This window comes from Rhinolophus ferrumequinum, chromosome 4 (assembly GCF_004115265.2).
Source record: "Rhinolophus ferrumequinum isolate MPI-CBG mRhiFer1 chromosome 4, mRhiFer1_v1.p, whole genome shotgun sequence".
Lineage (NCBI taxonomy): Eukaryota > Metazoa > Chordata > Mammalia > Chiroptera > Rhinolophidae > Rhinolophus > Rhinolophus ferrumequinum.
Window position 1 is genome coordinate 28409921 of NC_046287.1, and position 17213 is coordinate 28427133.

Sequence of the window (17213 nt, forward strand, 5' to 3'; positions counted from 1 at the left end):
TGTCCCATTTCTGTATACCACAATGACTGTGTCTAAGATTATGTACTGATTTTTAAAGTTTTATTCTAATGTTTATTTCCTAAAATTATATTTTAACTAAATTGTGTGTGTGTCTATTTCTTTTTTTTTCTGTAGAGGCCGGGACTGGGAAAATTTAATTGAAGTAAATTCTAATGTGCCTAAAAATAAGAATGGAAGGTAAGACTTATTATAATTTACTTTTTTCTTATGAATTCCTTAGAAGCCTGTAGAAATTATGCAAACTTTGAAGATTTTCTGAGGAGTTGAACTTATTATGGTATTTAAATATAAATAATATCATCTAAATACAAAAAAAAAAAAAACAATGTACAGGGTACTTAATAGCTTAATAGAAAAAAATAACAAAATTCAAATTCTGTTAAAATTTCTGACTAAGGGCCTGCTGCTGTTCTATTGCTTAGTGTAAAAGGCATCATGGAAATTCAAATTTCTGCACTTGGGCTGTTAATATTTATATTTACTTACCATTGCTTAGTAGGCTCTCAGTGGTGCAGAAAGCACTCTGAGAATATCTTCATTGGATACTTAGTGCTAAAAGAATATGTGAATTCCTGACAGCTACAAAACAGGACCTAATTTTGAAATTTATTTTCACCACAGAGTTTAATGGCTTTAAAAGTATTATACCTTGGTTGCTTTTACAGGAAAATTAGGATAGAAGCTATACTTTATTGTTGTTACAGACAGTTTAAATTAGGAAAGAATTTAAAAATAATTTTCTGTTTAGCGATTCTTTCCCCCACATGTGGGGTTGACCTAAGAACAATAGAGTCCTATTCTGTACCTTTCTAAGGTGCAGTTGCCTTTTCAGTTAACAACAACAACAAAATAATGTAAAGAAATGATATTGTTGATATTTTGTTCAGAGAATGGAAAATCAGGGAAAGAGCTGGGTCAGATTCCCCCCCCCCATAATGTATATAAAAGGCTCTTGACTCTAACAGGTAGGTAGTTTTTTTCTGTTCCCTTAATTCCCCAAATTATCTTCTGCCTTCTTTTTTTGTGATCCCAAGCAAGCCTTTGATAAAATAAGAAATGATAAATTTTCAATAAGATCTATTTATCTTGGAAATACATCCACTACTTTGGGAGTAGGACTGGGCTTACAATTAACGAATCTCATTCAAATATTACTTGGAAGTGATCAAGGTAAAAAAAAACAAAACAAGTCAATGATTAAGTATAACTAAGGAACTTCCCATTTAACACGATTTGAAAGGTGCTCCAGTTTCAGTTGGACTTGCACGTGAAACGGGGGTTTGTTGGAAGGATTAATGACAAAATAGAATTTCATCAAAATTCAAGAGCAGGAATGGTAGCTTGGCCAGGCTTCACAGTGCGTGAACAGAAAGGTCATTCATTCTTGACCAGAGGACATTCCATCAGGGAAACCTGGACAAGAACCCTACTTCTTTGTCATTAATATAACTCAGCTACTTCTTTAGTGTTGCCCTCTGCCTATTTTTCTCCTGCTCCTCCCAATTATTTGCTTCCTTATTTTCTGCTCTTCATCTTTTTGATAAGAACTTTTGCTGCCTCCCAGTTTCTGCTTCTTCATAACTTCAGCCGACTCTAGCTTTCCATGGTGTGTCTGGCCTTCAACAAGGCAACGTGGGTGTGACTATCTGCACAGAAAGTGTAGAAATGGAAAACACCCTGGTAGACTCTCAGGTGCACATACTCTCCTTTTCCTTTCTGCAATTTCAGCTGGGCCTCTTGCTGGATGTAATCCAACTATCACATATACATCCCCCACCACTCTCTCCCCGGGGACATGGTGATTGTCACGTTCAGTTCTTACATCCAGGGGCTGTAACTACCACCACCACACAACCATTGGTGGACCCCTGAGTTCTCCTTCCAGGTGCTCTCCATTCTCCTACAGTTCTACTGCAATCCTGTACACGTATGATTTTTCTCAGTTCTGCTATTTACAAATTAAATAGTAAACGTAACCACTGCCCAAGCACTGACAGAACAACTGCAATAAAATTTTCATTTGAGAAAGGGTGGGGAAAAAAGAAACCTCTGGCCCCAATTTTTGTTCCTATGTATTCAGGCTACAGAAAGGAAAGTTTACTTGACTCTCAAAATGGGTAAATATTTAACAGAAAGAAAACTGATGATCAGAGAGTAAGAGAATTGATAAGGTTAGTAAATTTGAGAGGTGGAATGAACCCCAGTGTTCTCTCTTTGCTTTTCTACAGTAGAATACTTCATTTTATATATTTTGAATTTGTAATTTTTACAAGGATGCAAGGCCTTGATAGTTCTATAGAAGTAAAGCCTAACATATGATACAAAACGGTAAGCTCTTAATATATTTTTATTTTTTATGAAAAAGAGATTTATAAAGTTTGCAGTGATATGGATGGTTATCAGGTGAAATCATTTTCTGCCGTTTAATCTCAGGTTGCTACGGTTAAGTTAATAAGGGAATGGAAATATAAATAAGAGTCCTGGGCCAATCTGCTAAACTGAGACGTGATTCGCTTTATGAATGTACTCACTTTGGATAGCAATTGGATGCCCAAGTAAATATGTGTTTTCTAATTAGTATATTCAGAGCTGTGTAACCACCACCATAATTTTAGACTACTTTCATCCCCTCCAAAAGAAACCCTATACCCATTAGCAGTACACATCATTTTCCCCCAGCACTTCATGCCAAGCAGCTACTTTCAGTCTCTATGAATTACCTCTTCTGGACATTTCATGTAAATTGTACCATACACTATGTGGTCCTTCGTGACTGGCCTCTTTTACTTAGCATAATGTTTACAAAATTCATCCATATTGTAGCATGAATCAGTGTTTCATTTATTTTTATTGCCAAATAGTATTCCATTGTATGGTTATACAACGCTTTATGTATTCATCAGCTGATAGGCATTTGGGTTGTTTCCACTATTGGATTGTAATTCACTGTTGTGAACGACGCTGCTATGAACATTTGTATATGAGTTTTTCTGTGGAGTCTGCTTTCATTTCTCTTGGATATATACCGGGGAGTGGAATTGCTGGATAGTAACTTCATGTCTAACCATGTGAGGAACTGCCAGACTGTTTTTCAAATCTGCTCTATATTCTCACTAGCAGTGTGTGAGAGTTCCAGATAGGTAAATTTTTAAAGAGAGTTTCCACTGCAGGAAACAGTTTCTCAAGTATAATCCCATTTTAATTCTGTAAGATCCCACACAGTGTTTAAGTTTATATTTTATAGAGTTGTTATTTAATTGAGAAACACAACTATGACTATTAATTGGAATTTACAATTCAGCACTTTATTTCAATGAAGGATAACTTCTTAACAATAAAGCTGTCAGTTGACATTGTAAGTCATGAGTTATCTTTTATGAATATTATCCAAGGCATATGAGAGAAACACTTTGGCAGAGTCCCCTATGCACGGGTTCCCAAACTTTAGTGTACGTCAGAATCACCTGCTCATCCAGGAACCGCACTTTAAAAACCAGTACTTATTTGGGTATGATATTGGACTGCCCAACCTCTAAGGTAATGGCTCTCAACTTGGACTCACATGTCAGACTCACTGGAGAGGTTTAAAAGAATCCCAGTGCCCAAGCTGTAACTCAAGCCAATTAAATGAGAATATCTGTGCATGGGACCCAGGAGTATTTTAAAAAGCACTACACATTATTTCATCAGTCGCCCAAGTATTGTCTATTGTTATGGTTCCAAGTAATAAAAAAATTAGTGTTATCACTTATTAGCATCAAGATAGAATTCCTTTGTAAAAACTATTGCTATCTCATGAAAAACAAAGGAAGGCTTGGCAATGATCACAGAACTTAGGAGACTAAGGAGACATGATATTTATGTGGAACTGGTATCCTGATTTGGGTTCCAGAAGTAAGACAGGACATCAGTGGAAAACTGATGAAATACAAATAAAGTCTGTAGTTTAGTTAATAGTATTGTACCAATGTTAATTCCTCAGTTTTGCCAACTGTACCATAGTTATGTAAGATCTAAGGATTAGGAGACGTTGTGAAGAGTATATAGGGATTCTCTGTATGATCTGTGCAATTCTTCTATACATTTAAAATTATTCCAAAATAAAAAGTCTATTTTTTTATAATCTATCATCCTCTAAACTACTTGAGGAGCAAAATTCATCGCAGTTTGTTGTTCCACCTTCATTTTTTTTTTTTTTTTTACATTTGGGTTTTATTCACAATTATCAAAATTAAATGAAGGTATTATCATTAATCTCATAATAAACCCAAATAGGAAATGCTACTTTTATCAGTCTGTTTGGGCTGTCATAACAAAAAAACCACAGACTGGGTGGCTTAAACAACAGAAATTTATTTTCTCAAAGCCTTGGAGGCTGCCAATATCAAGGTACTGCCAGGGTTGGTTTCTGGTGAGGCCTGTCTCCTGGGCTTGCAGACGGCCACCTTCTCTCTGTGTCCTCACATGGCCTTTCCTCTGTGTGTGCACACACATAGCTAGAGAGCTCTGGTGTCTTCCTCTTTTTATAAGGACACTAGTCCTACAGGATTAAGGCTCTACCCTATGACCTTACTTAACATTTATTACTTCCTTATAGGCCCAGTCTCCAAATTACTTTGGGGGTCAGGGCTTCAACATATCAATTTGGGGGTACACAATTCAGTCCACAACAGTACCACTTGCAACTTATTTCCTTCTATTTGCAGATTTTACAAACTAATGATATTTGATTTTACATTGTCAAGGACAATGCAAACACATTTCAAACTCACTGGCAACCTTTGTTCTTTGAAGCTGTCCATTTGTTAAAATTGGGTATTGTATTGTAAATTTTTTTATTAGAATATTTTCAAAAAGTTACTAGCTAGGTTTATTATTCCTGGAATAATATATTTTAATAATCACCTTAGAAAATCTTCTGATAATATCAATTCCACTTTCTCATCACCTAGTATCATTTTAACTTAGCTGTATGTTTTAAGAAGCATCTATCTTAAAACTAGAAGATGATTTTTCCATATGCCAGAGATGATAATATGTGAACAAATGTTTTCCTTGTTTTAAGAGCTATCTGGAAATGGAAGGGACAGTCTGTTTGCGAATGATAAGAAATGATTAAGATTGAAATACTCTTGATTTTCAGATTTCTCTTATTTTAGAGTTTACTAAGATGGAGGAGGAAAAGGAGCTAAAGCTTTTGCTCTTCCTGCATAGATTTTTCTCTGTTTCATAGGATAAAAGCAAATATGCCTATACTTTGTTAAGCATAGTGACATTTTTAGATTAGCAGAAATCTGGGTCAAAATTCTTCTGCAACCTTCAAAGCATTGCTTTCCATTAAAAATAAAATGGAAACTGGAATTTCTCCAAGCAACCCCTGGATAATTTTCATTAAATTGATAAACTTTCAGATATACCGTACATGAAAAGTTTTCTAAAATAGCAGTGCTGCTGTGAAAAAGTTACTGGAACCAATTTCAGATGGTTCCTGCCTTTCATAAAATGTATTCTATCCCAGCTTTTGATAATGTGTCCCATGCCTAAAGATTATTCTTAAAGGTATGACAGTGGTGTCTGTGAAGGAGTAAAATAGTACATGTATTCTTTTTGTGTATCTGTTCTGAAACTAGGCAAACATAAAGAGGTTCATGTTAGCTGAACACAATTTTGATGAAACAAAAAATTTCCAAGTCGCCTAGATTTTAAGTGCCAAATATTTGTGTTTGCTTTCCCAGGCTAGATGGCCAGGTCAATGGATCTACCGACGCTTTAAACAACCAGTCCACTAGAACCACTGCATATTCTTATGCAGCCAGGAAGAATTTCAGGTAGTGTCCTGGGTCAATTATAAAACAAACCACAGGACTACTCTCTTTCTACTTTTTAAAAACATCTTAGATACAACCGGACCTTTCTTTTGAAATGCAGAAATTTCAGATTTTATCAGTGGCTAGACAGGTTTACACACAAGTGTTGAGTTAGCAACTTGGACATTAGTAAGTGATGACATCTGGATAAGAAACTATAAACTGTGATATTTCCCTAAAAACGTCTACAATTATTTTTTAAAAAAGCATAATTGTGGTGTTGGTGTTGGAATTCTTTAGGTAGATTTAAGTGTCATTAAATCAGATGTTATATTAGTTCATTAAGATCCGTTTTTATGTGAGGTTTGTAGGAAGAGTGTAGTTTGAAAACACGAATGGGACCTCAGGCAAACAGACACTGAAATGCATTACACAAATATTCAAAATAATCTTCATCCTCTACAACAGATTTACTGAGTGACCAATTTTCGTAAATAGTATTCTGGAAGTAGGCCAAGCCAGTGAATGGTAAGAATAAAATGGGAGGCCTAAAGACATTTTGCAGAAATGGATTAGTACCACTTTAACTTTTACATTTCAAAGGTTATAGTTTAGGAGGACTATATCAACGTTCTTTTTTGGATTAGGTGATAGTCTTGTTATTTTTATGATTCTTGTAATTACACTTTAAACATAAAGTAAAATGGTTTGTGTTGCAGCTCCGATGCTGAAAGCAGACCTGCAGGACCAAAGGACACTGTTGTGTTCACAAGAACGTACGTGGAGAACAGGTACTGCAAACGTATTTAAAATATTTTGCTGTACTTATTTTACAATTTTAAAATAACCTATGTTTAAAATGCAATGCTATTATTTTAGGGTAGGCTTGCTTTCTTTTCACATAGAAGACCATTGAAGCATGTATTGAATTCTAGGTATAGGATTCTTTATGTTTCCAATATTAAGTAGTTGTCAAATAATCATGAAAAGTGGATAGACTAAATAATATTTCAATGTGGCACATGCATACACAACAGGATAGCCATTTGAAAATGTGCACATATGTTCACATATGAGAATATGACTCTATGTTTATAAGAAGCTTTATAAAATCTCACAAGTATTTATATGCTAGTTTGGAGTCATACTTTAATTAAATGGTTCTATCGACTATTGTTTACCTCTAATGTGAAATAAAGGGTGGAACTTTTGGCTTATGCCCTGCAAAATCTCCTGGTTGTGTGATGAATGTTGAGAGAAATGTTAACCAAGGTCAGGGATTCACAATCCATTCGATTTTCAAGGAGTAGGGAAACAAGAATTATCCTAATTGTAGGGTAACATATGGTGGGGCATGCAAATGCAGGTACAGGTGACACATGTGTTAAACAGAGCCCATTTCATGGAGGCCAAAGAGCAGAGCCTGGGAAAAGCTTCTGAGGGGAGAGGGCTCCAGAAAATTCAGTAAATTTATTGTCAGGAAGTGAGCAGCCTTTCAGAAAAGAAAAAGGTTTCTCAAACCCACACATAATCTACCCTGTAAAATAGAACCCTCAAATTTGATTTTTCTGCTTAATCCGATTCTCCCTAAAATCTACACTGACCGTGCAATATAGTGTAGAATCAGATTTGGGATTGAATCTTTGTCATTTACTGACTGACCATGTGGCCTTGAAAGCTACGTAACCTCTTCAAGCCTCAGTTTCCTCATCAGTGAAATGGGAGTAATGATACATGTATCATGCCTACGTACGTGCAAAGTCTTATGTAGCATTGTGGGTTCTGTGTCCCATAAAGTAGAGTCTATTTCTGACAGCAGTCTGCCTACGGGCAGTTTGAAAGGAAAGATATTTCTCATTAAAAAAATCCCAAATGAGGGCTGTGGAGTTATCACTCACTGTGTAAAATAACAGGAACATATTGCTTCCAGTCCTAATATACTCATAGGTAGCATATGTACTTGGGAGCAATTAAGAGCAGCCAGTTGGTTAATGCCTTACAGATTTCATTTGTCTCCAAGAAAGAGTGACATTTACAGACAGGAGCAATCTAAGAAATGGGACAAAGAGAACTTTTTAAAATTACAGTTTTTTATTTTATTTTATTTTGTTTTGTTTTTTGCTTTTATGCTAAGCTAACCTTTCTTGAATGTTTTCAAGTAAAAATAAAAATTTCTATAGCTTCGCATAAAAGTTCTCTATGCGAATGGTGTATGTGTGAATGTGCTTGTAGAGGCTCATGCTTTATGCATTTCCTTTGTTAGACTACATAGTGCTTTCATTTGGTAAATAAATGAGGGAAGTGCAAACAGAAATTTCACAAAAAATGATGACTTTTACTGTGCACCCTTGTTTCTGCACCCCTTGCCACATTCTCTATTTACTTCAGTAAATATGTCAGCTTATGTCAACTCGGAGGTGGCTTGTGTATCAATATTTCTCCAGATTAAAAAAAAAAAAAAAGTGTCGTTACGTTGTCCTGGCTTGTAAGAATAATAACAGTAAGGTTGCATGAGGAGGTATATGTCCGTTCTCACCTTCATACGGGTATGTACATCAATACCAGGGAAACAGCCCAGGTCTCACATGTCCATATGTGTTATTTCTAGTAAATCACCAAAAGATGCATATCAGGAGGATATCTCTCGAAAATACATACAAACTGTTTATTCGACTTCAGATAGGTGAGTATGTCTGTCTTTCATACATAAAAGTCTATATCCACACACTTACATGTACATTATATATGTATTCTTGTGTGTTATACTTGAAAATGGCGCTCCTGATGGTGGTTATTATATATGTGTGTGAAGTACAACAACCTCTGTATCCAGGAAGTTGTTCCTTGGCTCCCTGGCTCTTGCTGATGCACTTTATTCCATAGAGCTTTCTGTGCCTTACAGCTGCCTCCCAGGCCAGCCCCTCTGCTGGTGCTGATTGCCAGGAGTCCCAGTCCTGCCACATTATTAGAATCTAGGTTTCATTGCATCACTAGATTGTGCCCTCAGCCCTCCCTCCTGGAGGGTTTCCAAAGCCAGCTCACTTTACAAACAGCTGAGTGGGTCTGGGGCTATGACCCACTCTGGGCCCACACCCGATTCCCAGGAGGGGGTTACAATGAGTATCAATTTTGTGCTGGTAAACTGACCCCAGGCTTTTGCTATTGGTGATCATCTTTTACCACTTAATGTTCAGTGGTGCACATAGAAGACTCTCATGAGAGTGTGGGCGGTAGATTTCCAGTGGAAGGAATGAACATAAATAATTAGCATTTCAACCCAACCACAGACAACCAGCTGTAATGCACATGTCTGATATATTCTACTGATGGTGTATCTCTATAGCAGGGGCCAGAAATAAGCCTCATTGAGAGTAAAGACATCTTATTTTTATGCACAGTCTCAGCTTGCAATGCAGTGCTTGGCACTAAACAGGAAGTACTCAATAAACGTTCTCTGAAAAAAAGAAAAAAGAAATGAACCTATCTCCTATTTGCTAAAGGGAAACATGGATGGACTAGGCCTCAAAATTATATATTTTTGTCACCTTTATAAAATATGGCCTGTTACCAATGTCCTTCTGTCTTGCCTTTAAGTCATTGCTCTTTTGAGAAATGAAGTCATCTACACAAGTGTTAGATACAAATACTGTCTAGAAAACAAAATATAAACAGAGCTAAGTTCTTCATAATGCTTTGAAAACATCTTTAACTAACAGTATGATTTTAATAAGGACAGCATCAACATCAGAGCTTTCCTGGGCTCAGATTTTTGTTGTTAACTTAAGGAAGGAAACCATTCTTTATAAAAGTATTGTTCCTAATTTGAAGAATTTTGGCCCTGTTCCGCAAGTGGTCCTTGAAATTTGTCTTAGTCACCAGAGCAAAAATCAGTTCTGTTAAGATCAAACAACTTCTGTTGATTAGTTTGTGAAATGAGCCATGTCCTCACAGTTCTTATCTAAACATGTGAATCCCCTTGAAAATAATTCCCACTTTACAGAATAAAGACATTCCTTTGTGCATTATTGATGGGTCTTCAGAACCTGTTCCTGTGGAATATTGACTGATGCTCAGTCAGTCCAGACCCCCTCATTGTGTTGTCCTTTGGTGCATCCTGTTCACGCTGCTTGGAATTCCCCCAGCATGCCCCTCCCCACTTCACTGAGCTCACCTTGAGAGCTCCTTCATCTTCAAGCTGTAACTCACATGACACTTTTTCTGACAAACCTTTCCTGCCTTTATCCCGGGGATTAGTTTCTCCCTTGGCTGTGCTCTCCTAACTCTTTCCACATATCTATAATATGCTGCCACCATCCAATCACACACCTGACTACCCCAGTGGACAGGAAGCTTCTCATTGGAGGAGACCATGTCACTCTTCTTTATATTCCTGGCTCCTAGCTAAGTGCCTTTGGCACAGAAGAATGATAGAGAGTGCCTGTTTTCTACTCTTGAATTGCTTAAATGGGACATTTAAGTGTGTGTGTACATGTGTGTGTATGTATATGAATAATCCACAGGAAAATATTTGCCAGGAATATATAAGCAAGTAGCTATAGAGTTAGATGAAAGAGGGAGATATTTACTTATGTGTATAAGGGCTAGGAGGAAGTGACTAGAATGAGTGAATGTATAAAACCAGACAAGGTGATTTGCTTTAATCCCTTTCCTGTCCCACACGTCCTCCTCCGTTTCTTTTTCCCTCCTCTCTGCTTCTAGTCCGGGGCTTGGTGAGAGGATTGGGGCTTCTGGGCACGTCTAGTTCATTTCCATGGAGCCCAGTAGTCCTCACGGACAGGCCCAAAGGGAGCACAGGGACTTGGACCCCTGCTGCCTTTGTTCAAATCCTGCCTGTGCTACTCACTGGCTGCATGACAGGCTCCCTTCTGTGCCTCAGTTTCATCTTCTATAAAATGATGATAAAAAACCATAGCATCTGCTTCTCAGAGATGGGAAGAGTTATTGAGTTCATAACGAGTTCATATAAGTCCATGGAAAATGGACTGCGCATATAAAGCCTATTAGCTGTACGTGTATTGTCTGTTTTTATTTTACTACCCCATTATGTACCAACTCTGGAAATTCCAGGCCTGTATGCCAACACCCTGAAACTACAAAACTCCTAAAGGGGCTAAGACAGTCCTAAGACCTTCCAAAAGGAAAAGAATCGCATAGTTATTGGCTTTTCTTAAGGTTCTGGTGTGACCCCGTGTCTTTTGGACTTGCTGATCATATTAATATAGCTATGGTTCGTTTCTTATAGAACATTATGTTTCCAAGGTAAATAACAAAACTCGCTTTTCCTATCAAATGTGTGTGCATGTGTGTGTGTGTGGGGGGGTATATCATGTTAGAGAATGTAAATTTTGTCATAAAAAGGAACCCAATCTTCCAGTCTTACAGTGACACCAGGAGTGGAGTCATAGGGGAGCGTTTCAGAGACTCTAGATCCTAGAGTCTAGGGTATGCAGGCCCATCATTTATGAATTTACCAACACATTCTTGAATGGATTTTTATTTTTGTTCTATTGAATGTTTTGGGAGTTAAAATTTTATATTAACCTACAGTATAATTTTTCTATAATACATGTAAATCAATAATTCAAAACCCTCTTCAAGCTTCAAGGGGAACTAATGACCTAGTTCAATTAGGAAACCGTGATTATCTTTGCCCTGGCCAGATGCACTTTTGATTGCTAATAAATTAATAATTGGAGACTTTCCTACATGATAATTCTTTGATATCATTTTGAGGTAACTAGAAGAATCGATTCTATCACTAGAATAAGTAAGTCTTGAACTTTCCTTGATTTTTGCAGTTCCCTAAAGTATCAACAAAGTTAACATATCATTTCTATATGACTTTATGGGGAATACATGTGTCTTTTGCATTATGACAAATTTATTTTTAATTGCTTACATCTCTATAGGTCTGTCATTGAAAGAGATATGTGTACTTACTGCCGAAAACCTTTGGGCACAAAAACTAAAATGATTTTAAATGAGTTACAAATTTGCTGCCATTCCACTTGTTTCAAGGTAAGGATATGTTTATTGTATTTAACTAAATATAACGTTTTATAATAACTAGAATAAAAATATTTAATGAAATACATGAGATGAAGTTAAAGCTTTCAGAAACACTCTCACCCACATTAATAACGCACTACTTAAATAGTTCTCAGAGTTCTGCAGCGTAACCTCAAAGGTTTATAATTACTATCTTGGCTTTAGGCTTAGAGTTGATTATTGACACGTTTATTACTCTTACCCTAGAGATTTAAATCTGTAAAAAGATAAACACTTGTTCTCTTTATAAAAGTTTTTGCGAATAAATCATGCATTACCTAAAATATATAAGGGAGGAAAATAAATTGTTGAGAAGAAAGCTAGCAGCTCCTCAACCAAGAGGTTAGGTCTGACAGGCTTGGCAATAGTTGAAACAGTCTGCTTTTGAGGGCACGATCAATTATAATTAATCGTGGGTTAGTATAATAATGATGCTTACATATTAGAATGCTTCACAGTTTATGTTTTCATATTTCATTGCTTTTACTTCTCACAATAATACTGACTGGGTCAACATTATAGTTTTTGGTGTAACTGGATGAGTACTGAACTAGGAATCTGAAGACCTGAGTTCCAGTTCTGATTCTGTCACTAACTATGACTGTGTGACTTTTGGACAGTCACCTAAGTTAGCTTGGCCTCAGTTTCCTCATCTGTAAAATGAGGTAGCTGACTAGACTCATGGTTTTCAACCATGGCTGTACATTATAATCGTCTGGGGGAGATTAGGAGAAAAGCAGAGTGCTTATGACCAGCTCTAATTAAATCAAGAATCTCAGAGATGATTCCCGGCCATTGGTATTTGTAAAGCTATTTGGATAGATCTAATGGGCAGGCTGCTTGAGAATGATTTGCCTGAATCGATGGGTCTTTCTGTGCTGACATTCTATGGTCAATGCAAATTACCTAATTCAGTCAAGTAGATGTAATACTTTGACAAATGATTGCTTCTTCTCCAATTAGCTTCAGACAGTGACGCATAGCAATCAGAAATATGATGCCTCATTTTGAGCAAAAAAATCCAACTTTAGGCAATAACATATAGAATTCTATGTAAAATATATTCTCAATTTTTCATAATCACTTAATTATGAGAAAATGAAATTTTCTTTTAGTTATTAAAATATACTCAATGAAAAACCAGTTAGTCTATAGCGCTTTATTTTAAATTACTATGCAGAAAACTTTATAAAACAAGAAAATTCTCCTGGTTATTGCTTTTGATAAATAATTTCCATTTATCGTATTTTGGATGATTTCTTTCCATTTTCAATTTAATTGTTAAACACTACTAAGAATCAAAATGTCCCCACAAGCCTAGAAAAAGATGGATTACTTGATAGCCATCATAATAGAGAACCACATGGACTGGTTTAAACATGTGGAATTGATCAATGACAATTTGCTTCAATGAACAGTTCTGAAAGCCAACCAATCAGTGACAGCCTCATGCTTGAAAGTCAGCCTATCGGCAGTGCAGTTGCTCCATTGAACATAGATCTAAAGCAGATGTCAACCCTTTCCTGCCTCCAAAGCAACAACTCAAAACAAGTTTTCCCCTAAACCCTATGTAAGATCAGAGTTCGTTTTGCGTAATGTTTACTTAATGTCCAATTTGTATACCTGGGCAGCAAAGGTCTCCTTTAGTAAGCAAACAGCTTTGTGTTTTTCTTTGAAACAGCACGTGGTGATCTTGTCGTTGGTATAACCCATTTCTGAACATCTCTAACCTACTCTATAGTGAGTTAAGTAGAAACTTCAGTGGTAGATATGCCCTGAAATGCACATCTGCATAGTAGAGAGATGCTGTGAGAATGTATTTGAAAAGTTCAGCATGTGGATGATAGACAAATCCACTCACTTTCCCTGTGGAGTCTCATGAGGCTTCATCTGAGTGTTGCTATGCAAAACAGCGCTGAATGAATTGAAAGGCCTTTATCCTGTTCCACTAAGAATCTAGATGGTATATGTCACGTGAACTTTATATTTCTTTTTTTGTTGTTTAGTGTGAAATATGCAAACAGCCTTTGGAAAACCTACAAGCAGGAGACAGCATTTGGATTTATAGACAGACAATACACTGTGAACCTTGCTACTCTAACGTTGTGGGTAAGTGTTAAGATCTGTACGAAACGATTGCTTTTGCTTTATTGAATGAAGGATTTCAATAAAGTAAAAAAAAATTTCATTAATTATATTTAGTTAAGAATTCAGCTGCAGATGGTATGGTAGTTTTTTTGTTTTATGGTATAAAATCAGTCAGCATTTATTATTGTCTTCTGATGTCAGACTAGACACAGCTACAACTAAGTAAAGAGATTATTTACTTTAGAAAATTTTCTATTTTTTCCAAGTAAAAATAGAACTCTGCTCAAATGATTGTTGGACTTGAAGTCCATATCTGTGAATGACCCTTTACGTTTGCACCGAGATATACTTTTTTACCTAATTTGATTATTATGCTAAATGCCTTTTAATGTTATTTTTAAATGGCAAATTTAAATGTATGTAATTCTATATTAAATATAGCATCTAAGTATTTTTATCAGTTTAAGACCAACAGTACTATAATTTGGGCTGTTCATTAGCATAAATGATGTGAGAAAAAAATATTAATGACCTGCATTTTTAACTCACATTTTCTATAAACTTAGCATGAAAGCTTTTAAGTGGATTTAAAAGATGTGTACAATACCCAGTAAGTTAGTAAAATAAAATACCATGAACCTTGATTAGTTTTGAAAAGCCAGTATTAGCATTTTATTTTGAATCCAATGGGCAGTAAATAGAATAATTGAGATGATATTGGGAAGCTGGCCACAGCCCTACACGACGGGGAGGTTTCCTGAGGTCTTGGTGTGGTGAATGAAAGAGGAACATTTGGGATTCTTACATGGAATTTAGTGAGAAACGTGTAATATAAATGAGGTACTGGGAGACTACGTTCAGAAACCCACGTTCCATCAGGCTGCAAAATCAATTACAAGAACAAATCTAATTATATTTATACTTTGCCTTCTATTTTCTGCTTTCCCCAGCAAGTTCTCATATCCCATTTTCTTCCTAATTTAGCAGCCTTATCACGATCCAGTATTATATCAAGGGCCTTGACATGCATGGCAGCTCTAAAACTTTCATTCTCCCCCAAGTCCATGATATGGCGTAGAGATGTGGCCACCAAAAGACTCAGAAGTCATCGTGTCTTCCCCCATCTATGTGCACTACATTTTTACAAGCATTGCATTTTTACAGTACATTTAAGTTGTCAAGACATGACTCTCAGGCATCTCATAAATATGAGTACCAGGCATCTGTTCTTTGTATTAATAGTGCGATGAGTGTGGTAGAAGGAAAAAGTAAAATGCTGAATCTACCACGACCCCCTTGATGAATGATTATTTTAAAATTTTTAATTATAAGCTTATTTTTATACTGAATGCACATATCTAACTGTTATTTTCTTTACAATTTTCAGCAAAGTGGATTCAATAATGCTGGCCCATGGAAATCAAGATGAAAGCATTCATTAAGGAATTAAAATTTTTATTTTAAGAATGTGTAATCTAGAAAAGCTTTTACACTGAAGATTGACTTCTGTATACAATGAACATTTCTGCTGTTGCATAAATAATCTAATTGCCTTCAATAAGGTCATATACATAAAGGGAACCATCTGTTATCTGGCGGGATTCAGCCATCAAAAATTCAAGTGGTTTCAGTTACCAAGGTCAAAGGAACACTGCTCCTGATGGCAGTGAGCACTGTCGACCCACCAGGCCCACCTGTGCTCCATGCTCCTTATTTAGGCTCCATCATGGTTTCCATGGTTTCCATTCTCACCTGTGTTTCCCTAAGAATTTGGATTTACAGACATTGTTGATGTCCTGACAAACTCTCAAGAGAGCAAGACTTATTTCCTTTATGTGCAAAAGAAATATGGATAGAAATTTTCCTATAAAGTTTGGCGGAAAGTTATTAACATATAAAGTTGTATGGATCTCAGAAAATCACTTGAACTTTCTGTATCCCTGTACCTTTACCTGTAACACGAGGGGCATTGCACAAAATTGTTCTTAAGTTCCCCTTCTGCTCCCAAATTATCTAATTCTAAAGCAAGTTTTTGTTTGCTCTTTGGAAATACATCTGAATGTGTTTGTTAATCATATTGAACTAAAGAGGACAGCTAAACAATTTAACCTTAATGTCATCCTTCATTTTATTACAGATTTAATTTTTCTAGAATGTGTTTTAAAAACAGAAGGACACTGATTTATGGGTAGTGGGTAAAATCATATGGCATATATTTTACATATTATATGTTAAATTTTTTTGCATGCATTTCAAAATCTGGGTATATAAGTAACCTATGAGAAAATAATGGCTATGGACTACAAAGACATGTTCTTTAGCATGTTATATCGATTCATATTACATAGCACTTTATATTTACAGATGGCTTATAAAAATAAATCGAACTATCAGTGACAATCTTTTTGTGGAGTTTCTGTAAACACCATTCACTGACATTGATTTTGTCAGTCGTAGGGATCATAGTTTATTATATTCTATATCTCACTGGTTAACTTAATTATTTAGCTGCTCAACTTATAGCTTTTATTTTGAAAGAGCTTCTCCTTAGGGAATTGAAAATTCGATAATCATATGTGAGGAACTAGTATTATTATTAAGATTGAGAAAGTGAACTTACAAACTATTTTATGTGGACATAACAACTGCTCCTCAATGGATTGCATATGGAACATTGAGGGAGAAGGTGGGATTTGGGGGAAGTTTAAGGTGGTTGTGAAAAACTGACATAAACAAGGGAGATTAAAGAAGATAATCATGTATTTTCCAAATGTTGATAAATTTAAAGAACTATTCTTCTGTACAATGATTCCAAGCATTTGTTCTTCTTAGAGACTGGTTCACAAAGTGTTAAACACGAAATGCTTATCAAAATACAGCAATGTATAATTGTCCTACGGAAAGGGAGCCAGCAAAAACAATTAATAATAATTTGATATTCATTAATTCACGCTAGATGAGCAGAAGTGGTAATTGAGCCATATGTTTTATTGTTCTTTTATTACATGCTATCAGAGTGGATCAAAAGAAATCATTTTCTTAGAGTTGGAATTCGTGGCAGAAAAGGGCAGATGGAATAGTATCCCTCCCTTTTATATAAAGTGTATTAACATCTCAATGCCTTTGTAGCAATTAAAAATCATTTGAATATCATTTTTAAAGTCTTCTACTTTATAATGCTTCATTTTAAAAAAACCTAAACAGAACATTTTTGTCACTTTTTTGAAG

The 17213-nt window shown here is 35.8% G+C and overlaps 1 protein-coding gene across 7 annotated transcripts in view; it reads left to right on the forward strand.

The window, feature by feature from the left end:
• Window positions 1-16961, forward strand: part of SCEL (sciellin) — a 102711-nt gene extending 85750 nt beyond the window's left edge. For 3 of the 7 annotated variants that reach the window (XM_033103755.1, XM_033103754.1, XM_033103756.1), the window contains 7 exons: window positions 136-198; window positions 5757-5849; window positions 6548-6619; window positions 8437-8511; window positions 11759-11867; window positions 13904-14006; window positions 15373-16961. In XM_033103755.1, the coding sequence (XP_032959646.1) occupies window positions 136-198; window positions 5757-5849; window positions 6548-6619; window positions 8437-8511; window positions 11759-11867; window positions 13904-14006; window positions 15373-15389 (532 nt within the window). In that variant the 3' untranslated portion in view covers window positions 15390-16961. The remainder of the gene's footprint in view (window positions 1-135; window positions 199-5756; window positions 5850-6547; window positions 6620-8436; window positions 8512-11758; window positions 11868-13903; window positions 14007-15372) is intronic. The other 4 variants (XM_033103750.1, XM_033103751.1, XM_033103753.1 and 1 more) reach the window with 2 other exon arrangements.
• The last annotated feature ends 252 nt before the right edge of the window (window positions 16962-17213 follow it).